Source organism: Pundamilia nyererei, unplaced genomic scaffold, assembly GCF_000239375.1.
Source record: "Pundamilia nyererei isolate P.nyererei 1_Seehausen unplaced genomic scaffold, PunNye1.0 scaffold00112, whole genome shotgun sequence".
Lineage (NCBI taxonomy): Eukaryota > Metazoa > Chordata > Actinopteri > Cichliformes > Cichlidae > Pundamilia > Pundamilia nyererei.
The window spans coordinates 1,182,201-1,205,725 of NW_005187513.1; the positions used below are offsets into that span (position 1 = coordinate 1,182,201).

Genomic DNA, 23,525 nt, shown 5'->3' on the forward strand with positions numbered 1-23,525 from the left:
TTGTCATCTATTTTTCATGAGACGCTAATTTAGTCGTGTTTGTCGGCCAGATGTGTCCGGGTGGTGGACAGGGCGCCTTCGTGGGAAGCAGGGACTTTTCCCCAACAACTACGTCACCAAGATCTAGGAGCTGCAGGTTTCACAGCACACGGAGGAGAGAACGCTTCATCCCAGCTGACCTTCTCAGAGGAAGGGGCGGAGCTTAGAAGCTTACAGTTGGAGAGAGAAGCACAATGAGACACTTCCTCCACTTTACTGCCTTAGAGTACACGAATGTAACTCCCGGTTACACCAGCAGACTAAAAGATCATCGAGCTTGAAATGAGGCTCTAAAGACAAAGAAGACTGTTTGACCCCAGGGTCTGATTTCTTTTCCCTTCACAGTCCCTCTGAGTACTGAACAAAACTATTTATTGTATTTATAGCTTCTGTGTTCTCCTTACTGTCATTTATATCTTGCTGAGGACTTTTAGCTCAAAACATTTTTGAAGCGCTGGAATGAAATCTGCTAAATCTGTGGGACCAGGCTGTGATTTTTACTCTCAACACGTTGTTTTGTTTAGCTTGTTTTAGATGAAGGTTTGATTGCCGAAGCAAACGTGGATGTGTCCGTGTCAAAAATGAAGTGACTGCTGTTTTACCAGGAAATATTTATTTTTGGTGCAAAACTGTAACTACTTTCCAGGCACACATATTCATTAAATCGCCACACTGTGATTTCTAATGATTAGAAATACCAAAGCAATACCCAAACCAGTCAAAGGGCAGTGTAGTAAAGTGGTTAATCACTATGTCTTTGCTTTTCTAGCACACCAGTATATTAGACTAACAGTAGAGGCCATGTATACTGTAACCTGAGCATGCTGTCTGCGGTCTATTAGCACTTTATTAGCACCGGTACTACCTTGGACACAGACATCGTTCATGCCACAGCCAGTAAGTCAAGTTGATGAAGGACAAGTTGCCAAGATAGCAATAAGTCGCTTTGGTAATTAATTTGTTTACATTAAATGTTAAAAACAGGCATTTTAGATCTGATTCTGTATATGTGTTCATATGTAGGAGGATGCCTGGTGCTGGTTAGAATTTAAATTAAATATTTTTTTGTTTTGTATTTTCTCTGAAGGATTTTAACATGCTGGTTTTCATCTGCCTTTGTTGCTCACAGATCTGCTTTATTTCCTGTTCCGCTCGGTGTGGTTACTATCACAGATCACGGTGAACGGATTTTTGTTTCGTCAAGTGCACCGATTTGTTTTTAGGTGAATTTGTTGCCATTTTTCCCTGTGGCGCTGCAAACTATTTAACTTGTGCTCGACTGTTTCTGCACATCTTTTTGCACTGCTTTCATTACTTACACATTCCTTTTTTTTCCAAATAAAATAACCACATTATACTCTGGTCAGTGACAACTGCTGGGACTTCTGTCATAAAACCTCTGCATCATGAAATATAGTTTGAACAGATGGTGGAAAGTATCCTTGTGCAATACACAACAGTAGATCAGTCCTTTAATAAAGCATGTAATACTGCATATTTAACTGCTTTGGTTTGTTTTATTGTCAAAGAGGCTTTCATGTTGTTTACATCAAATTCTGACCCTGCCATCAGAATCTCACAGCAGATGTTTTTCCAATCTTCAGTTCTGTAAATATTTGGTGAACCTGTGCGATTTGAAGGCTGAGTTTCCTGTTCTTAGCTGACAGGAGTGGCACCCACTCCTTAAGGTCAGACGTTTCTACATTCATAGATACTTTTCTTCATACTTTGGATTAGTTTGATTAGTTTTCACTTAATGATGCCTTTCTATCAGCACAAAGCAGTCTGGTCATCGAGACATTCTCTGGTGTCAACAAGGTATTTTCTGTTTTTGAGACCATTCTCTGTCAATTTTGGAAATTGGTACTCAGACCTGGACCGTCTGTCACCAACATGCACGCCACATTCAAAGTCACTTAAATAACTTTTATTTTTCATTCTGATGCTCAGTTTGAAAGTCAGCAGGTCTCATCTTGGCCTTGTCCACATGCCTAAATGCACTGGGTGCTGCTGTGTTTGGTGATTAGATATTTGCATTAATGAGCAGTTGAATGGTGTACCTAATGAAGACCTGGAGTGTAAATGTAGTGATGTGTATGCCTTTTTTAAAAGTAAATGTCTAAGCTGCAGATTTAACTGTTCAGTAATTTTTTACCAAAATCTATGTTTAAATTGTGACTGTTTGCTAAAGATTGTCTCTCAGCCCAGCTTTACAGGTACAAGAGACTTTTACCTTGAAATAGTTTTACTCAGCTGAAACAGAAAAAAATGTATCTGTGCTGGCAGGAACATTTTCTACTTATGTCTTCTACATTGTTTTTATTGAGGATCTGTCACACCCTCCACTGTGCAGCTGCACTCAGGGCCACAGCTTTGCTGGAAGACTGCGTTTCATTTCCACCTTGTGGCTACAATCGGTACTGCAACATTTTGAATAGTTGACCTTTAACAGTTATGTTATCTGAGAAACGTCTTCTTTTATCGGTTGTGATAAATGCGTTTATCTTCTTTAGACACTAGTAGTTTTTAATCACATTCATTTTAACTATGGACCATTTCGAAAAACTGACTAGACTTGCTCAGTTTCTTCTGTCTTTTTGCTTTAACAAAATAACTATTTCCTAAATGGAATCACCTCACTCACCTGGTCCATAACAGAGACTTTCTAATTATTTATATCAACTTATTAAAACCAGAACAGCACTGATTAGAGAAAAATGATTGATTAAAATGATCTTACATTAATTTATTATTTGAAAATAGAAGTCCTTTTTAATAATACAATAAATAATGACAATAACGAGAAAGAATAAACTTGATATCATCTACATGTTCTCGATCCAAGGCTTTCTGAGATTACATATCACAAAAACGTCTGGAGGTCAAGCACTAGGAAAGTTTGGAAACTGCACGTCTATTCTATCTATATCTATCGCATCAGATTAATATATAATGAGATTAGTAAAGAGTAAATGTGCCTGTAGTAATAGTGATCATTTTCTATATCTGACTGATTTTTGTACATTTGTGTATTTATTTAACCCAAAGATAAAGTTTGGGAAGTCAGGTCTGTAAATTTGTGCTTTTATGTTGGTTTTTCTCCAATATAAAAGATTTAAGCTTTTACATGATCTTTAAGCCAATGCAAATTTAATGACAGATAAGCATGTACTATGAAAGCCAGTGAGAAACTCGCATGTCTGATGAATCAGAAAAACACCAAAGAAACGACACAATTAAGTTATCCAAGTTTATTAATATCATTTTTTAAAACTAATAGAAATCCCACAGAATATGATCCTGGTGCCTTTAAGTCAATGAATGCATGGCTACCTGCTTTAAGTACTGCATTTCAACACTCCATTCAAAATTGTAATTTTTCAGTTTTTACTATTCGTCAGAGTGGAAATACATGGCCTCAGCACACTGTCATATTCACTACGGTCCTCCTACCCTTTTCTCTCTTGTGCAAGTCTATGCGAGTGAGTTAGTCGACAGCATTAGTGTTTTTTTTTCTTTTCTTTTCTCAGCGGCCAAAGCAGACGCCGCTGCTCAACTACAGAGAGACAAAAAAGGGAGGGTGGGTGAAATGGTTCGACGTGTGAGAATAAACAGTAAATATTCATCTCCGATTGAGCTGTGTATTTCCCTCTGAGCACACACGCACGCGCACACATATACACACAGGAAATCAACGCCACTGCCAGTTTCAAATTGACAAAATGATCCCAGGTTGCGGGGTCGTGCGTCGACCTGAGATCACCTCACATAAACCTAGCGTCCGCAGGCCCGTCTGCAGGAAGGAACCCCAAACAGAATGAAGAAAAGATTCACAGCAGATCCCGACAATCGTTCGGTTTAGAAAGAACAGTCAAAGAGAGGGAGGTGACATTCTTTTTTCTTTGTCCTCTAAAATACATCGGATGGTGGCGGTAACGGTGTTGTAGTCAAAATGAAGGTGCTGGAAAACGGGGGAAGGGGCGGGTGGTGTAATCGTAGCAAAGCGTGTGCATATTCTGGGAGTGAGGTGAACATCTGAGTTTATTTCCACTCTAGAAATACTGGGTGTGCACTAATACAGCAGCTGATCTGTTAACATAGTTCCCTAGTTAGGAATGTCTTGATTTACTTAAAAAAAAAAAAAAAGAAAGGAAAGGAAAAAAAACATCTCTCACTAACAATCCACATCTTCTAAACATAAACTAATCAATGATACAATGATTGGTAAAATGAATCCTGCAATGTTTGTTTTTTGTTGTTTTTCTTTTTTTTTTCCTTAACTGGAGGTTGACATTCTATTCTAGTAAAGCGAGGCATTGGGTTTACAGAAATGCATCTTTACTAGAGCAGCTATCCTCACCTGCAACTTGTTAGGCCGTTTCGAGCCCACGTTATATGTGCAAAGAAATGCATTGCGAGGAAACATGCAGAGAAACAGAACGCAAATGACACTTGAGGAAACGATCAAAAAAGCTACATAAAAGCTTTATAAATACAATAAAATCTTAAACCCTTAATGGAGAATTCTAGCTGTTGTAGTAACATGTGATAGCTGGCACTCTAGGCTCAATGCTTTTATTTTTTTCTCTGTCAGATGTCTTTTTTTTTTAATATCCTTGCAGTAGAGCTGCTGCAGGGGTAATTCATGCCATCTTTGGTTGACTGCAGTACTGAAGAGAAATTAATATGATCTCAAAATAAATTTTTAACAAAAGGGTTGTTAGAAAAGAAAAAGGGGGAAAAAAAAAAACAGCATCAACTCTCAGCAGACAACTGCGCCTCAATGTCCACTCTGCAGATGGGGCACTTCTTATTGGTGAGGAGCCACTGATCCACACACAGCTGATGGAAGAGGTGCATACACGGTAGGCGTCTGGAGGGGAAACAGAGGAGAGAGACGTGAGACAAAGAAATAGATCAAGCAGGCTTTCCCTTTCCCTATCTTGTCTTCCTTCTCCCCAACCCGTCGCCCCTCCCTGAGCCTGGTTCTGCCGGAGGTTTCTTCCTGTTAAAAGGAAGTTTTTCCTTCCCACTGTTGCCAAAGTGCTTGTTCACAGGGGGCCATATGATTGTTGGGTTTTTCTCTGTATGTATTATTGTAAGGTCTACCTTAAAATATAAAGTGCCTTGTTGTGATTCGGCACTGTATAAATAAAATTGAATGGAATATTAACATGCATGATACAGCAGCACTGCCTGATCATGAGCTTAATTCAAATATAGTTTTGGGTTTTTTTTAAAAAATCCGATGAAAACAGCGAAACCTATTTCAAAAACAGAAACGATTGCACTACTTTGTCTACTAAAATCTTTGTTTATGGTCACGTGCAAAAGCCAGGAAATCTGTCTGTTTAAATCTATAAACTATATTAATATTATTCTGAATTCATGCATTTATACTCAAATAACTGAAAGTCAGAAATAAACATTCAACCACTAAAAATTTTTCTGTTCAGGATGCAAGTAAATAACACATTTTAAAAACATTTTTTTCTCATTTTGTAAAAATTTAACTTGATGGATAACAACAATAATTATAATTTAGCCTATTAAAAATATATTTTTGATTAAAGAGCGTGTGAATATCAGTGAATTAACCATTACAGAAACAGAAATAATGATTTTGGTAATTACAGTTCTGTTTATTTGGCATAAATGTTATACTGAGTGGTGATATTAATAAACTTGCTAAGCACTATGTTACTGTTCAGCTATTTTAAATGATCATCAGTGCACCGAATCCACAGCTAACAACAGGCCCCAAAAACAAAGCTTTAAAAACCCAACATCTTTAGTTAATCAAAGACTGAAATTGTTGTTTTCTGTCACATTAAGTCTTAAACCACTGTTGTGAGTAAAATACAAGCTGTATCAAAACCACCGACTCCCAGCCGGGGCTACCCTAACCCAACAAAATCCAGTGGATAAGCTATACAAACATACAGCTGAGTTATTGGTACATTAAAATGTCATTAAGGTTAAATTAACATTAAAATGGCTCAAAAAGTGAATAAGTTGTATTCTGTAGAAGCTGCATAAAAACAGCTCAAATGAATGAAACTGCTGCATGCTGGTACCCTCAATGCAGAGATGGGTTTAAATACAACAACAGCTGAAAGAAGTCAGGAAATGGCTGAAATAGTGAGCTAACAGCTGTAACAGTTGTCCAGGGCACACCCCGCCTCTCGACCTACGACAGCTGGGGATGGGCTCCAAAAAACAGAGTTAAGTATATTTTACAATGTCAGACACTGTCAATGAGGAAGTTTTTGATTTGACCGGATAAAAGTGCCTTTAAACACTTGAGTCCATCGTATAATTCATATATTTAAGTTTTCATCTGTATTCCCTACAAACAGAGCTGCCATCTGCTGCCTACAATTAGGGAAACACTGATTTTAAAACACAGTTTAAATGTAAGAATAAAGACTAAATGCTTTTAGTGAGTAACAATAATTAAGGGATTCGCAATTTGTAGTACACAGTAAAGAAAACAGAAAAACATTTAATTTTTCAGTTTCTCTTAAACCAACAGGGGGCAGAAAATCCTCTTTAAAAGAAATACTTGAGTGAGTGCCAAAACGCAGCACCATGAGGCTTGTAATTTTAAGGCTCTTTGGGATTTTCTGCTGATTACTTTAATGCCTCTGGGTCTTTTTTTTTTTCTGACATCCTATGAGACAATGTGAAACGGCTAAACTACACCTGCTATCCCACCTGTCTCCGTCACACCCTTGAAAGCGTAATTGAACACACAAAATCGAGCGCGGCGAGCGGGACGAACACCCAGGAGGCGAGACATTTACCTGACATCCTCCCCCTCCTCCAGTATTGACAGGCAGATGGTGCATTTCTCCTCTGTGTCTTCATCTGCCCCCTCGTCTTCGTCTTGCTTACCGTGCAGCTTTCTCTGTTTGTGAGAAACGTTTGTTTTTGATGAGCAGTGTCGATCAACAACTGCTATTACAGATGGTTAAACAAAATCCTATGAATTCAAACACAAGCTACTCAATTAAAACACTGTAGTAAGATTAGAAGTATGTATTAAGTTTGTATTTAAAAAAAAACAAGTGATATTTTTTCCGATAAAGAGGTAACTATGTTTACAACAATACATTAGATTTGGGGACAGAGAGAATGGTCATTTTGTCCTGAAACAGAAAAATGTTTTTTAATCAAATCAAAATGATTCAAATCAAAGTAATTAGCCGAATTCCCTGGCCCCCAAGACTAACACTAACATCTACTGTACATGTGAGCAGAGACATGTTTCCAAATTGATTTGTTCATTATTTCTCACCGATTCTGGGTCTGCGTGCATATTTTTCCCAATAGATGCCCAAGCTTCAGGGGTTAACTGTTGGTCAATGTCTCTCTCCAACACCTTCTGTATTGGGTGGCAGGGTGTTAGATTGCTTATTTAGATACATTTGGAAACCTCTACGGAAACTTTGCCCCAACAGATATCGTCACAGCTGCAAATCTCTGGTAAAAGACACTACAGTGTTTTTCTAAATGCTGGCAAAACATCAGATGTTTGAAATGAGCACAAAAGACCACTGCGCACTCTGTCCCAGAGGCAACTGCAGCTTACATTCACAACTATAGACAGCAGCTTCAAAATCTGTAAGCACATTATATATTTATTACAACACACACACTCTGACAGGTCCTCACCTTTTTGTACTTGTGTGGGTAAGTGCACCTCTCTATGGTTCCCTGAGAGGCTCCTCGGTTCACAGTCCCCAGTCTCTCCTCTAAATGCAGCAGGTCCTGATTGGAGGGGAAAAAAGCTGACATTTTCTGTACAAACTGACATATTTCTTCATGGAGAGGCTTTACCAGCTGTTCGATTAATCAATTAAGCAGATAAAGCCTTTGACTAAATGGGTTTCCAAGTAGTCATCAAAAGTCAGATTAATATTTCTAAATCAAGCCAATGGTTTATGCAGTGTCAGCAGGACAGCTGTGGTTACCTACTGAGCCACTCACTGTGCTTGTTGGCTTGTTGAATTGCGTGACTTGGCAAATAAATTCAACTCACTGAGGCAGACGGCTCTGTGAGAAGAAGCTTTCACGTCACGACTGACAGACACGTGTTCTGGGAGCAATTTTTTCAGGTTAAAGGCTGCTCATGAACATCTGGCCACACCGAGCTCAGAGGTCAATTCACCATTTTGAGACTGTGAGTTGGGGTTGCAGTGTGAGAAGCTCAAAACGGGAACTATTTTCTTTCTATTAAACCACATTCACCACCAAAGACGACGTGTACCGAGCTAACGTTACAGCTCGTTGTGAAGACGAGCGTTACAGCTACAGTTATGAAGACACTATTGATCTTTACATCCTACCCCGATGTCACAAGTATGAACCTGCCAAAGTTAGACGCACTCCTTTTTCTTGCGGTGATGTGGTTGATGGGTACAGTTTTCTTCAGAAGAAAGAAAACAATTCCTATATGAAAAAATGCCAACGTTTGTGGAATTTTCTGAGCAATCATGTGATGATTGCGTGGACATGACGCCACTGGTGAATTTTTCAAATGTACTTATTTGGTGTTTCAGGCCAAATAAGGCAACTGGGATTGAGTTCCTTTTATATTCAATAGGAGGGAAACATTTTAGATAACACTGCAAAACTCAGACTAAAATAATCTGCAGTGAGGTCCATAATTTGTTGCACAACGAAGTGGTTTTTGTAATTTAGCTGCTAAGATTGGATTTTAAAAATCAAACAATCAATATGCCACTGATATGTAGACTTCAACCTTTAAGCTGAGGGGTTTTATGATCATTTTAGATGAACCGTTTAAGAATTACAGCAAATTTTATACCAGCTGGTTTGGTCACTTCTAAAGTTCCTTACACCAATGTGGTCCAGTCTTAAATAGAATGAATTCTCTGACCACCTCAACAACCCCAAAAGATCACAGATAGCATTACCGTCTATAATCAACAGATGCTTTCATGAATATAAATACATGTAGGGTTTGGAACAAAGTGCAAACCACTGGTTACAGGAAGAACAGATCAGAAAACACTGCTTATAGAGTTCTGGGGAGAGAAAAAAACTTGTGTACACGTGTATATATAAATATATAAACGAAATAAACGAAAATTAACTTGTACTATGGGTAACGATCAAACTACATCATCTGTCAAACCTGAGGCAATGTTATGACACGGGCAAATATAGCTGCCAATGGAACCGGGTTACCAACGATGTGACTGCTGATAAAAGCAGCAGAATTGTGACGTACAGGGCAACACATTCTGCTCAGATTAAGACAAATGCTACCAAGCTAATCAGACAGTGCCTCACAGTACAAACGGATAATGACACAACAGCGAATGCTTAAAGTTACCAAATAAATAAACTGTAGGCTGAGTGACCCATAAACACTGAAGGTGGCAGCAATAAATGGCTGGTAGACTGTCTCAAATTAACCAACAAGGCATTTGATGATGTCCACAAGTTCATCCAGGAATTGAAAACTAATGAATATAAATTTATGTTATTTCATCAAATAACAAATTTTCAGATGCTGAAAATGTGGGACAATCACAAACTGTGATGCCGTTTGATTTAAAATACACTGTGGTGGTGTAAAGAGGCAAAACTACAACACTTAAGGACCTAAATGTAGATGTGCAACAGGCCTCAGTGAATCTGATTTTGGTTAATCTGTCTCTTTAATAACCCTGCACTGTTTATTAAACGCTAAAAACTTTCCTTGCACAAACTTCCACTAAAACACCGTCTCCCTTCTTTTTCCTGCGACAGCAGCATTCATCCGATTCCAGCGTGCATTTTCAATAAAAACAAACCAACACTGACGCCATGACAGGATCACAATAATGCTGAGTCATGCGGAGATGAGTCAAGCCATTTTAAAATTTATAGTAACAGACAACCGTGATGAACGAAACAGTAACTCGTACTCGTGTTTTGACCCAACTGTCCTCAGGCTTATACATTTACAAACAGTACTCACCTCATAATTTCTTCCGAAGCCAGTAATTCTAGATGAGATGTACCTAATGTGCGGGTAGGTCACTTCAGATATGCCAGTGTGCTGCAGGGGAGGAAGTTTCATTAAGTTTAGCCTTAAAATACAAGGAATGCAGTCAGTCACACTGTAATGTGGCCCATGAAGGGTGTTGTGTCAGCTTAGCTTTATTAAAAATAAACAAAACCAACATGTGCTGCTGCCATTTCTAAAACTGAAGCCAAGTTTCAACAAAATAATTTAATTAATTAAAAACTTCTGAAAATGCAGGCACTGCATATGTGTAATGATAAAGGTCACAGATGATAGATTCCTTAATATAATAATAACAACATCACAATTGTCGGCTATATTTGCGCAGGATGAGAGTCGAGGATTTTTTTGGATTTGTTGAGTGTGCACTCGAAATGGTTGATGAGCCACTATTAATTGCTAATGAATTATTCATGGGTTCACTAAACCATCCTTGAAATAACTGATGTTATAAATAAGGAGCAAACTCCATTAATCGCAGCCAAACTCCATATAAAAGTGATTCATTTTCATGTATGCTAATGGATGCCTGTGTGCTGAGGGTTTCTCACCATGAAGGGGATGGGGAAGTGGTGCAGTCTTGGGGGAGGGTGGTAGTGTGGCAGGTGGGCGTGCAGGTGCCCTGAAGGGAACGGGGCTACGGCTTCGATGCCGAGCTCCCTGTTGACACAAGGCGGTGAGTCATTATTACATCAAACCACATCAATCCAAATAATCATGTAAGTGCAGTCACATTAAATATCTATAATACTGTTTCTAAAGGGTACTTCACTTCATGGGCATTCAGTTTATTTAACATAGAAAAATAACTTCAGTTTGTGACATGATAGGAAAGACTAAAATAAATAAATAAGTTGTGACACTGAGATGGGTCTCCATGTTTCTTCTTTGCTTTCTTTTTGGTAGTTATGAAATCTAGGAACCACTGGATTAGCTAGTATGAAACTTACACATTACACACATTACACTCCTGATGATACTGACCATGCTGTTCTCTGCTCAGGCTGGCGAGGATGGGAAGACATAGTTTGTGGCACATGAATGTGGTGCCCATGGCCGTAGTTGGGGTGCATTCTGTGGGGGTGTGGAGGAGGACGCTCGTGTGCTCGTCTGGAAAGACAGGAAAATACATGTTCAGCAAAGAAAAGCCATCAATTATGTAAGTTTAGCCTGCACTGGTACTCACGTGGGGTGCTGCATCATCCTGCGCCTCTGAACCTCCATCCTATACATGTGCGGCAGGGTCTGGTGGTCCGCAGGGAGATGTTGGGCCAGCTGGGCACTTGAATTAGTGAGGTGGTGGGTGGACAGAGACGGGGGAGGGGCGGGCGGCACGGCGTGGCCTGGCGGGTGGGATGACAGAGGTGCATGAAAGGTGTGGGGAATGAGAAATTCACCTTGTGCTGGGGTCTGAGGTGTAAGCTGGGGGTTCCCATGGGAATGAGGACAGGCGGAAGAGGACTGATGATGCAGTGAACGTGTTAGAGGGCCATCTGGGTTTGACAAGAGATAAAGGGGAAAAGTTAAGACTGTCAAATTATGCAAGGATCTTCGTGTTAAAAAAAAAAAAAAGAACAAATAAATGCAGATATCTTCCGTTTCCAACCTACTCCAATCACAAGTCTAATAGTTGATGGAAAATTATCCCTTTAAAATAAAACTATATATACCCAGTATGGCAGAAAGGTTCAGCTTCTCATCTGTCTAAAACAAGATATTTAGCTCCCTACAGTTTTCTTATCGGCTTGCCCTCAAAATCAGTTTGAATACGAGGTTGCTATGGAGCTACTGCGCTCGCAACCAGCAAAGGACATCCCGTGTCTATGACCTATCAAGCCAAGGGACTAAAACCTTTTTAAAGTCAACTATTTAAAACATTGTGAGGCCTGAGCCTTGGACTCATGGGATTTACTTGTTCACATGCTGACCTCACCATTCGAAACTTTTGCTATGTTTAATACAAGCACCAGTTATCCATCCACTTTCTGCCACTCAAGCAGGTCCAGATTGCAGGGTCAGCAGTCTAAGATGAGACACCCAGCCCTCCCTCAGCCCAGCCCTCCCCCAGTTCTTGTGGTGTGGGTGGAGACCAAGACATTCCCAAGTTAGCTGAGATATGAAATCTCTCTAGCATTTCCTTGGTCTGCCCCCGGGCCTCCGTCATTTGAAAGGTCAAATACCTGGACCAAGTGGCTCCTTTCTGTGTGGAGGAGTAGCTGCTCTAATCTGAGCTCCTCACCCTATCACTAAAAAGAAATCCATACAATTTGGAGTAGATCATTTCCACTGCTTACATCTTATATCTCATTCTTTCAGTCACTACCCAGAGCTACCTATAGGTGAGAATAAGAACGACCCCTGAACTGACGGTTCTGTCTCTTTACTATAAAAGACTGGTATAGCATTCGGATTGCTTTAACAGTACATTTTAGAATATTATATATGACAGAAAAAAAGAAAAAACCCATTATAGGTCCTCTTGGGGCCTTGCCCTTTTCCTGTTTTGAATTTGAATTTGTCAATATTTGTCCACACTGCACTGAAACAGGGAGGGTGGACAAGTAAGGGAAAGGTAAGGAGAGGCACCAGTGACTCTAAATTTTCACGACATCCCCACCAAGAATCCTCATCGCATTGCTTCAGACTAACCAGATACTGGAAAATTCTGAGTAGCAAATTAAGTTTCTCAGCACTGAGCACATTAACCTGTTAGCCAGCACTAGTGTCTGTGAGCGAGCATTGGTTAGTATTATTGCATTGCAAATCTGTTTTCATAGGCAGCAGCAAACATTCAAAACGCATTTTCAAAAGTTTAAAAAGTCTGATGTAATGTACTGCGTTGTACTCACAAGTTGGGTGCATGTAATGTCTGCAGGGCTGGGGCTGTGTTTGCGGCTGGGGCTGAGCCACCATAGGGGAGTTGAATGAGTCCACCACACTTGGCTGACTGGGCCCAGGGGTGGGCTGGGAAACATAAGCAGGGGGCCGTGAGGTGGAACCTGGGCAGCAAGGGTCAAAGGCTGAAGTGCTGCCATGGAAACTCGCCCCGCTGTTTCCACTGCTCCGAACGCTGCTGTTGCTCAGGTCCACTGGCAAAGTTTGCTATGAAAGGAAGACAGACATTTCAGAAAGAATTGGGACCAAATCTGCAGAACACTGAGCTCGTCTTTTTGAGTGGAAAAAAAACCCCATCAGGAACCTCTACTTAGTTTTTTTCTCCCTCAGTCTCTAACTACAGTGCTGTGAGGAAGTGTTTGAATCCTTAATGACTTCTTTTTTCACATTTATGTCACACATGTCAATGAAACTTCATTTAAGGCAAAGATAAATCAAATAAATACAAAAAGCAGTTTATAAGATGGTGATTTTGTAGCAAAAGAAATTGCCCCCTAAATCTAATAACTGGTTGTGCCACTCTTAACAGCAACAATTGCCATAAAGTGCTTGAAGCAACTGGCACAGAGTCTTTCAGATCGCCGTGAAGGAACTTTGGTCCGCTCTTCTTTGCAGAATTGTTTTAATTCGGCCACACTGGAGGGTTTTTGTGCATGAACAGCCTGTTTAAGGTCACGCCACAACATCTGAATCAGATTTACGTCCACTCTTCGAGTGGGCCATTCCAAAACCTTCATTTTGTTTTTGTTTCTTCAGCCATTCAGAGGTGGAGTTGCTGGTGTGTTTCTGATCATTATTATGTGTGTTGTTTTTGGTCAGCAGTGGTTTTGCCTTGGAATCCTCACATAAATGCCATTTTTTAACAACTCTCCTTCTTATTGCTGAATCATGAACTCTGACCTTAACTGAAACAAGCGAGGCCCGCAGTTCTAGTTGATTCCAGGGAAGGTTCACCACTGTTCTAAATTTTCTACACGTGTGGACTCAAGTGAACCCTCACTGTAGTTTACTTGAGTCGCAAAGCCTTAAAAATGTCTCTGTAACCCTTTCCAGGCTGAGAGATGTAAATGTAAATCATATGTTCTTGAGATGCTTTGGCGTGACCTTAAACAGGCCGTTCATGCTGGAAAACTCTCCATCGTGGCTGAATTAAAACAACTCTGCAAAGGAGAACGGGCCAAAATTCACACCAATGTGAAACACTCACTTCCAGTTATCACAAATACTTGATTGCAATTCTTGCTGCCAATGGTGGCATAACCAGTTATTAGGGTTGAGGGGCAATACGTTTTTTACACGGGGTCACACCTGAAAAGCATTTTATGGACATAAAATGATGATAAACAAAAATTCTGTATTGACTTATTTTTGAGAAGTACTAAAATGTGTTTGAGGATTCGAAGCATAAAACAGACACAAGACAAATATGCAAAATGAAACAAAACGACTAACAAATCAGAAAGGGGGCAAGTAGTTTTTCGCAGCACTGTAAATAAAACATTAATGATCACGTTCACTGATTGATTCCAAATGCATCATGAAGCTTTGACAAAAACAGGCTCAGAAGTTGTCGTGGAATAAAATAATAACAAAAAATCCTCTCACTTCATTCACCCTGCACTCTACTGAAGGTTATGGATACTGTAGGATTATAACGAGTCCTCATGACAGAGTGAGTACAGCTGTTCTGTGTTTCCAAACACCTGTCAGATAATCTCAATAAATGCCTGGAATGAGGCAAAGAATGAAGCAACAATGAAGGTAGCTAAAAGCCTCTAACCTGACTACTGTAACTCCCCATTACTCAGACTACATCATTGCTGTTCAACATAAGGGTGATTCAGTATTTGGGGCAGTTCTTTGCTATACATTTGGATACATATTTAACTTAATAAATGATTTTTTCCTTAGCTCTGATCTTCCCTTAGCTCCACTTAAAATATCTCTGGGGTGCCAGGATTTCTTCATGCAAGAAAATAAACCTTAGTGGTCACGAAAACCTGGTTTGTGTGGAATCAGCGTATGCTTATACTGCCTCGCTAACAGCTATGAATCAATAAATATTGTACAAACAGCCATACTTGGTCATGGTAGTGGGCTGCGTTGCTGCTACTACTGCTGTTGCTGCTGCTGCTGACTCCGGCGCAGGGGGCGGGCAGAGCACTGGGTCGCACCACGGGGCATATCGGCTCCGGAAAAAGCATGGTGCCTGGGGGCTGCGGTGCTGGGTGGTGGGCATGATGGAGAAAGTGTTGAGTGTTGCTGTGGCTGTGCTGAGAGCTGCTGGTCTGCTGAGGGGACGACGCCTGCAAGCAGCTTGGATGGGAGTGGCTCAGGGGCAGGTGACCAGGGGAGGGGCCTCCGCATGGTGAGTGCTGCTGACAACAGGATGGGAGCCTAGGCATGGCTACGCCTGCATTTTCTCCTGTTGTACCTGACAAACCTGGTCTGTTGTCATCTGATGAGAGAAAGATATATGAGAATTATTTTTCTTTTTAAAAATGCTTTTACAGGGCAGACAATATCACAGAGGACCACACAATACAGACTCATTAGAAATTGGCCACTAAAAAGAATTGATTTTTTAAACACAAGATGTCTCCAGACAACAGTTGAAAAGAAACTGCCTGCTGCAGCAATGTCAACATGCTGTGTCCTGTCTTACCCTCTGGACCTGTGCGAGCAGAGCCACTTGGCCTCTGTGTGTGCATACTTTCAGGTGTTGAACCTGGGCAGCTAGTGGAAGGGCCTGGGGCATCATTGAGCTCTGAGGTAGAGGCTTGATGGGATGATGATGATGATGAGGACGACCTGACTGTTTGAGGCTGAATCCCGCCAGAGGTTGTTGGCACAACTGAGAGATCTGTGGATTAAAAAAAAAACAAAACAAAATCAAATGGTAATCAGAAAAGATTATGTCACCAGAATAAAAACCAGCTGACTTTTGTCAGTTGAGTTATTGATCAGAAGTAGGGTGGGAATTGGGAAGTTCAGTTCCTTGGAAGTGTTAGCCTGCTTGCCTATCAATCCCCTTTATCGACTTCACTTGTGCTACAATCAGCTGATTTCAGTTTGCAGGAGGACGAAGATAGTGGCACAGTCTACAGTGTGGTTATGACATTACTTTTATTTTTATTACACAAAAGCATGGGAGCGCAAAGTGCAAAATCCATCCATTACAGAAACAAATGAATTAGACTTGTAACAGAACTTTGGCTCTTTGCAAGCAACTCCACAGGCAGTATGCTAATGCTAAGTTAGCTAGAACACAGACTGATGATAAAGCTGAGTGAATGCCCAGCAGCCAGACCGTGTACTTTAACAGGTAACTAGCAGATGAGGAGTTGGGCTGCTGTGGTGATTTATTTTGTGCTGTCGGCTTTGTGTAAATAATAAGAGAAATATCATATGTGAGTCCTCATTAGGATAGGGATTCGTGTTGGTGTGTGGAACCTATAGGTTTATATTGTTAACTGGTAATTGTCAGACGGTCTGTTTCAGGTCATTTTATAGAAAAATGTGAAAGTAATGTTAACGAATAGTAGTAATAATTAATTACTCCAAGGATAAAGACATTAAGTAATGTACAGCATTACGTTTAAGACAAGTGTTCTGTGTAATAGGTAATAATTACTTTTTTGAGTAATGAGCCCAATAATGATCACAACAAAGAGGGGAAACACCTCCAACGTGCAACATTTGACCACACAGCACGCTATTAATTTCTAGGAATGCAATGTCTTTGATATGCTGCTTAGAAATCTTGGCCACTCTCAAAGCAGAGCCAGTGAGAACTTGATGAGAATCGATAAGGAATCGAATCAATAACCGATATCGATTATGGAATCGGAATCGCTTATTTCTTATCGATTCCCAAGCACGATTATGTGTGGAGGAGACACTGTGGTATTTGTGCACACTGGTAATGTCTGCCATACCATAGTGTCTGCAGAGGCTTAGCAGCCAAGTAGAAGAGCAGACCTTATTAGCATTCCAGTGTGTAAATACCATCTGCTTTTCATATTCACAAATTAATTTCCCCTCTTTCTCCTAAGAAATGCAAATGCTCTAATACTGCGTGAGGCACCATTTTGCTACCCATCACAGGCGCAGGCTGATACAGAGAATGACATCCAGGCTAAGAGACAAATACCAATACAAAGCAATGTAACAGAATGTAAAGTGTGAGATACGAATACACTAAAAAGAAATGCAACCTTACTGGTTTAGGTTAATGTTGTCACAGAACCATACAAAGCTGAGTATGAACTAGAATGACACTAAAATTTAAGTCAATTTAATAAATAATTAGCCAATTCTGTTACTAATTGTACGTTTTTTGGTAAAATATCGCTTTTGGTTCCACTCAACATTAGATCTTTGTCTGCTTACTTTACATCTCATATCTAAATTTAAAATACTCCAGAGATGTGCATGTGGCTTAAATTAAAGTTCTGTAACAACTTGACAATTAAATCCAGTATTTTTGAGTATTTTTAAGTTTAATTTTAAATGTTTTTTCCTTGTATATATTTTAGTCTTAGTTTTATCTTTCACAGTTGTAGACTGTGACAAATAAGTTACTACAACTCTCGCACAGCTTGCATGAAAAGTACATTAGCTGAGTCAGTAAGACCCAAGTTAAAACATCGCTTAGTAATCTTTTAACCAGTCTTTGTTGAAACGAGTTCTGTGTTACCATCTTCATCAACCGTGAGGTCCACCACCTCCCCAGCATTCTGCCGCAGCGGTTGGATAACAGTGGAGAGCCTGTGACGTCCACGTGGCTCCTGGAGGCGATTCTGGGAGCAACTATTACCCCACATTCTGCCAAGACCCCCCACTGAGCGTGACCTGCAGAAAATAGACACATTGAAAAAAAGGGGAGAAAGAAAAAGAGACTGTTACAACATGCTGGAGTTCAGGACCACCGGGACTATTCTCACAGCTCACTGAAGCATTTGCTTTACAAGAGCCAGACCAGTTCATTTCCAGGCCAGCAGATGCTGCTGCTGCAAAAGTGGATGAGGAAGTAAAAGTGAGCAGATCTGACAGAAGGACTTTGTGTAATGGCTTGTTTTGCTGCAGCATCTAAAACAGTGCATGGTAGGCTAGGGATGTGTGTGACTAGTCAGTGATACGTTTAAATGTTAGTACTCTGCTAATATAAATAATGGTCAATGCCTTTTAACTGCTAAGCAACCATCCACCACTAGTTAGCAGCAGCCCCTATGACTCTGTGGCAGTAAGCTGTAAATGAGCATGCTGGAAAGTAAAACAGATGACAAGCCCTGCAACCAGCGCAGTTCTGTTATACTTTGATCTGCAGCCTGTGGTGGCGTAAAGTGGCATATCACCACCAGAGCAACACAGAACCACAGTCTGCACACGTGTGTGGACCTGCAGAGAAAGAATTACAGCTGGTGCTGCTAAGATAAGCCACACTTGACAAACTAGTCTCCTGTCTTTGTAAAATATTTAACATCATCCATTAGGTTGTGTAGTTTTGCATTCTTTTTTTGTTCTGCACTAATTGTTTTGTTTGAAACTTTAATAATTTACTTAGTAAATTAGTCGCTAAATAAAAAAAACCCAAAAAACAAAAACAATACAAAAAATTGACTTTTAGAATCTGCAGACTTGTTCTGCAATCAGCCTTGCATCTAAATATTCCCATCGTCTCCAACCACCTTTCGTTTTCCTTGAATTAAGTCAAACGCTGTGCTGCTCTTGCCCCACCTTTAGCCCATTTTCTTATCTTTCTTTTAATTTTCTCTCTCCAAGGCTCCGGTCGCTCTACCCCATGGCCTCTGAGACTCAAGTGAGAGGCCAGGGAGTAGCCGCATTTCCCTCCACAGCACTGTAAATCTAGGTGATCAGAGGGAGGAGGGCCATGACCTCAAGGGACAAGAGTCAAGAGACTAAATGGGAGTGCCGTAAAGCTTGATGCCATGGAGCTCTGCAGCTAGGGAATTTCACTGTGGCTAAATGAGAGATTAAAAACAGGAATACAGAGCAGCAGAGGGAAGGAAGCAACAGCACAGTCTCAGTAACCCTGATGTGACCAGCTCAGAGATTCCTACTGATTGATACATATACATCAGACATCAATATGTTACTGATTAAGTCATTGTTAGATTGACCCTTTTCCTTTTTTTTAACCCATTTTAAGGAGCAAACTGGGGGCAAAAACTTGACTTCTGCCTGGCTTCACAAATGAGTCAATCCTCAGAGACTCACATGTTAAAACGCTGAGCTTCAGCCATTAAATAAACTTGTTTACAGTCTGGTACAAAAATAGATTTGCTCTCTATTGATAAATTTGCCCTTTGTGGCAAATGGCATCTAGGGGTGAGGCCACTTGTTGTCTACTATGTTTCACTCTGGCCAATTCAAATCACTGAACTGAACCTCTGGGCCACATTTGTGGTGTTGGTGACTTTATGAAAAAGCATTTTTTAAATGGAATTATTTGACACATAGCATGGCTTACAGTGAGTTAGAACCATCTTAATGAGTCAGTGGCTCTGTTTTTGGTTAAATCTGGTATTTCCTTAATCTGCTTACCAGGCACTAACTAGCAGGTAAATGTGTCTGTGTGATACCAACACAGAGTTTATGCACACAGCTTGCTAACAATACTAGCTATGATTAGCTCGTAACTTAGCACCTCACTCTCTTAAGTCTTAATGTGTTCAAGTCTGGCTCCAAATAAAGCATGGTGATAACCAAAAGCTTACACAGGCAGAGTCCAGAAATCAGTGTGTGAAGTCTTTTGTATGCAGAGTATCCTCCTGAAAAAGTGGCGCAATCTCATCACGTTACTATGAAGGAACTTTTCTGCAGCCTGAATATTGAACTGCTAACTGTTGGAATGCATCCATATTAGTTGCCAAGGGAATTCGTCATTGCTGTTTGAATCCAGTTTGAATAAACACTGACTGGAATCTGCTATTGGCTCATGCAGAGTTCATCCAAATCGCTGTGGCAATGAATAATGGTCACCCTGGACATACTGCGGAACACTTTGTACAACATCTGTTTGAGCTCAGGATGTATGCAGAACACAATGCAAAGACCTGCATCCTCATATTTAGATATTATGGTATTCAGCTCTTCATTTTTTGCATTTTCGTTTTAACCGAGTCCCATTTTGAACATCAGTTTTAACCCTAGAAGCTTTTTTAATCTGGTATGTTTTGGCTACTGGAACACACTAATTTTCTAACTTTTGGGGAAATTAAATTATTTCTCATGTTTTCCTTTTAACACAGAGAAAACAGAGAGAGATCACATGAATTGGAGGCCCTTGCTGTAAACGTCCCAAAATCTTTCTCTTTGTTTTAGCCAAATGACGTACTTGTGACTTCTAAGGGTATTTCCCTGATCTTGTCCGAGCAGATTACAAAACCAAATAGAAACTAGAACAACTGAGTAGAATAGGAAGAATGGACTTATTCACACCAAAGAAAGAAGTGAGCAAATACTGCAATCTTTTTTTCCTTTTACCTTGTTAAGTCATTGTCACGAATGAGGTTTTATTTTGTATTTTAAAAATAATAATAGGATTTACCACTCTGGGATCACCGGAAGAAATATTAAGACAGACTTGAGTCCAATGAACACTCATGGTAAGCCCTGAAAGCTGGTGAAATAACCAAACTACCAAATACCTTAAACCTATGGAAGTGTTACTGATGAAAACTAATGTTATTTAAAAAGCAAAAGTGTTTACTGCACTGTATAAAGTTAACTAGTAAATAAAAAGCATTATTATTCCTCATTTCACTTCTAGTGCCTGCATGTTTTACTTTAATACTTTAAAGATGAATATGTAACGTTTTGAACTGGCTAACTAAGAAACAAACTAATTAAGAGATGGCTTTGATTTCATTGCTTAAATGTAACAGAGCAAACGCTTTGTGTTGAGGGGGATTCCCACTAGCTCATACTGTCCTCGTCCAAATCAGCTTCCTCTGGGACGTACTGCACAATGCAACAATAGAGGAGGAAGCTTATTAAACTTCATACTTCACACATTGCTAACAAACACTTGTTCCTCACCACTGAACACACAGCAGTGAGGGTGGCATCTGTGGGTGGAGGGAGTGGGAGTGGGGGTGAGGGGAGGGGTGTACATGGTGGTTGTACTGGGGTCTAATTGGCCAGCATCCTCAGCTCAGGGTTGATCCCAAGGAGCAGGGCTTGCCACTAGGGATGGGCTCCTAATTAAGCAGCCCTGGGATTATTTTGTAAATATCTGTTTACCACTATGACCCCTTGAGTGTGGCAGCAAAGAGCAAAACAGTACATTGTAAATATGAACACTGTGGGAATGGGTGGCTTGGCAATGTCGAGGCTGTGCCAAACCAAAGTGTTGAGAGACACAAACCCCAGGGAGCTGAGGTTCTGTGCACTGCGGCAATGTAAACTGCTGGGACTGATGCTATGGGCAGCTAAGGCTGGGAGGTTGGGAGTTTAAAGGTTGGGAGGGGATCATACAAGCCCAACAGCACTGTGTAAGAGAGAATAAACAATGTGAGGCATTAAGCTTTGCCCTGACAGCAGTATTGGCTGTGTATTCATAATTTAGGCCTTCCAACTCTAAACACAGAGTAGAAAACTTTCAGGAATCCTGCAGAAAAATGTAGCACGCACATAATGCTCACAGAGAGTCTCGTGATATTCACTGCCCTAATATGCATATACTGAGCTGATTAGCAGAATCAGGGCAGGGACTCATCAAGGGCTTTTTTTTTTTTTTTTAAATTGATCCATGTCAGCTACATAATCCTTGTTTATTGTAACTCACTGTGCTCTGGGTGAACCAGCTGCCAAACGCAGCCCACAGTGCACTGCTAAAACACTGGAATTTTCTCCTGACGCACGGCTTTACAGGCGAGTCAACTGCATGAACGAATGAATAACTGCCAGCCGTTCAAATTCATGATGAGAACACTGACAGCAAGTCAAATGACCAATCTGAGAGGCAGTGGGTTAAAAATGGAAACACTTTACTTAATTTTTTTAGCGTTTTTTTCCCCACTTATGTCAAAAGTGCTGCTGTTGGTTTAAACCTGAATTTGGAGTGCCACATTTTGCACAAGCTGGGAGTGAAGAGAGGCTGTCCAACCCTGTATGGTTTTACTTATCAGGCTATTTATTATGTTATCTTCAGCTTTTACACTGCATTCCAGTCTTTTTGACTGGTTTTGGCTGCTCTAAGACTGTTTCTCTCCGTTTTCAGAATAAAAAGTATATCTATGTGTAGTGAGACTTAGGAAACCCACTCTTCTGCCTACAGAAGTTGTTTTCATGCAAATGCATCACACACAATTAAATAAATCACATCAGAAGCAGCCAATCACCCAAAATACCAAGAAAAAGTCACGATACAATATGTATGTGGGTTTTCATACTTCTGAATATCGTGCCTGTACTAATATAAACTGCATGTGAACATATAAATTAGACCACTGGCAGTGTGAACAAAGATTTCACTGCTCATTCTCCTGGCCTTTGATTCTCCTCCCTTCTGCTCTGCTGCTGCCCATCCCCCTTACAGCAGAGCTCATCTCTACATTCTCTAATGAGACAGGACATCTTTGAAAGTGAGGAAAACAGGCAGACAGGCCATGACATCGCAGGCTGGGTATACTCACTTCCAGGAACTATTTTTCATATATTACTGATAGACTAATGTGAAAGGTAGGAACAGGAAAAATATGGTTAAAGACAGAAAGCCAAAGGAGACAGATGGAGGTTAACACAGAGGGAGAGGTTTGTGAACTGAGCTGCATAATCGCCTGCATGAGGAGACAAGAAGTTATATGAGAAGAGAGAGAAAAGATTCATTGGGTGAGGAAAATGGAGGTGGGTGTAGTGGAATACAACTTCTCTAAACACACTGCTCTCAAATGTCTGTCTCTAACTAGCATCCATATCAAAAAGACTTGAGCATTATATACAGTGATATGGCAGCCATGATACCAATCAGGCTATGCAATGTATACAGTGTTTCCCTAAATACGGACTTTACTTGTGTGAGATGCCCAGGTATATCAAAAATAGGATAAGTATATTCTGCATGTCATTTTAGCAGTTTCTTTATTAGTGAGTAATTCTGTTAGCTGGCACTGCTGTGGCGGTCCTTGATATCATTTAGCTGTCTCTCCAGAAAGTCTATTACGCAGTTGTGCACAGTCCAACCAGCCTTGTGCATGCCGTCGTTCTGCTGTGGAGAACCACTCTAAACAACAACAAAAAGGTACAGAACTGGTTCATGTGCTGCAATGCTGAGCCCAAGAGGCTGCAGAGCAAAACTAGGACTACAACTTTCTCCGTACGCACCAGAGGTTGGTAAAGTTGGACTCCATCCTCGGGATAAGGGACTCAGTGTGGAAGCAGCTAGTTATTGTTGTTATTCTTTGCCACAATATAGCACTACATCTACTCCATGGTAGTTTTAAGCTTGCATAATAAACCTCTAGTGATGTTAAAAAAACAAGTCTGGAATACGTTCTGATGTATACATGTATACATGTATACA

At 40.4% G+C, this 23,525-nt stretch overlaps 2 protein-coding genes across 6 annotated transcripts in view; one reads left to right on the plus strand and one right to left on the minus strand.

Moving 5' to 3' along the window:
- Positions 1 to 1,579, plus strand: part of myo1ea (myosin IEa) — a 48,186-nt gene extending 46,607 nt beyond the window's left edge. For both annotated transcript variants that reach the window (XM_005741623.1, XM_005741624.1), the window contains one exon: positions 51 to 1,579. In XM_005741623.1, coding sequence (XP_005741680.1) covers positions 51 to 127 — 77 coding nt within the window. In that variant the 3' untranslated portion in view covers positions 128 to 1,579. The remainder of the gene's footprint in view (positions 1 to 50) is intronic.
- A 1,696-nt stretch (positions 1,580 to 3,275) lies between these two features.
- Positions 3,276 to 23,525, minus strand: part of rnf111 (ring finger protein 111) — a 33,229-nt gene continuing 12,979 nt past the window's right edge. For 2 of the 4 annotated variants that reach the window (XM_005741625.1, XM_013913031.1), the window contains 12 exons: positions 17,676 to 17,830; positions 15,642 to 15,839; positions 15,058 to 15,434; positions 12,931 to 13,183; positions 11,268 to 11,574; positions 11,066 to 11,191; positions 10,633 to 10,741; positions 10,034 to 10,114; positions 7,717 to 7,812; positions 7,340 to 7,426; positions 6,846 to 6,949; positions 3,276 to 4,912 (listed from right to left, as the gene is read on the minus strand). In XM_005741625.1, the coding sequence (XP_005741682.1) occupies positions 4,795 to 4,912; positions 6,846 to 6,949; positions 7,340 to 7,426; positions 7,717 to 7,812; positions 10,034 to 10,114; positions 10,633 to 10,741; positions 11,066 to 11,191; positions 11,268 to 11,574; positions 12,931 to 13,183; positions 15,058 to 15,434; positions 15,642 to 15,839; positions 17,676 to 17,830 (2,011 nt within the window). In that variant the 3' untranslated portion in view covers positions 3,276 to 4,794. The remainder of the gene's footprint in view (positions 4,913 to 6,845; positions 6,950 to 7,339; positions 7,427 to 7,716; positions 7,813 to 10,033; positions 10,115 to 10,632; positions 10,742 to 11,065; positions 11,192 to 11,267; positions 11,575 to 12,930; positions 13,184 to 15,057; positions 15,435 to 15,641; positions 15,840 to 17,675; positions 17,831 to 23,525) is intronic. The other 2 variants (XM_013913032.1, XM_005741626.1) reach the window with 2 other exon arrangements.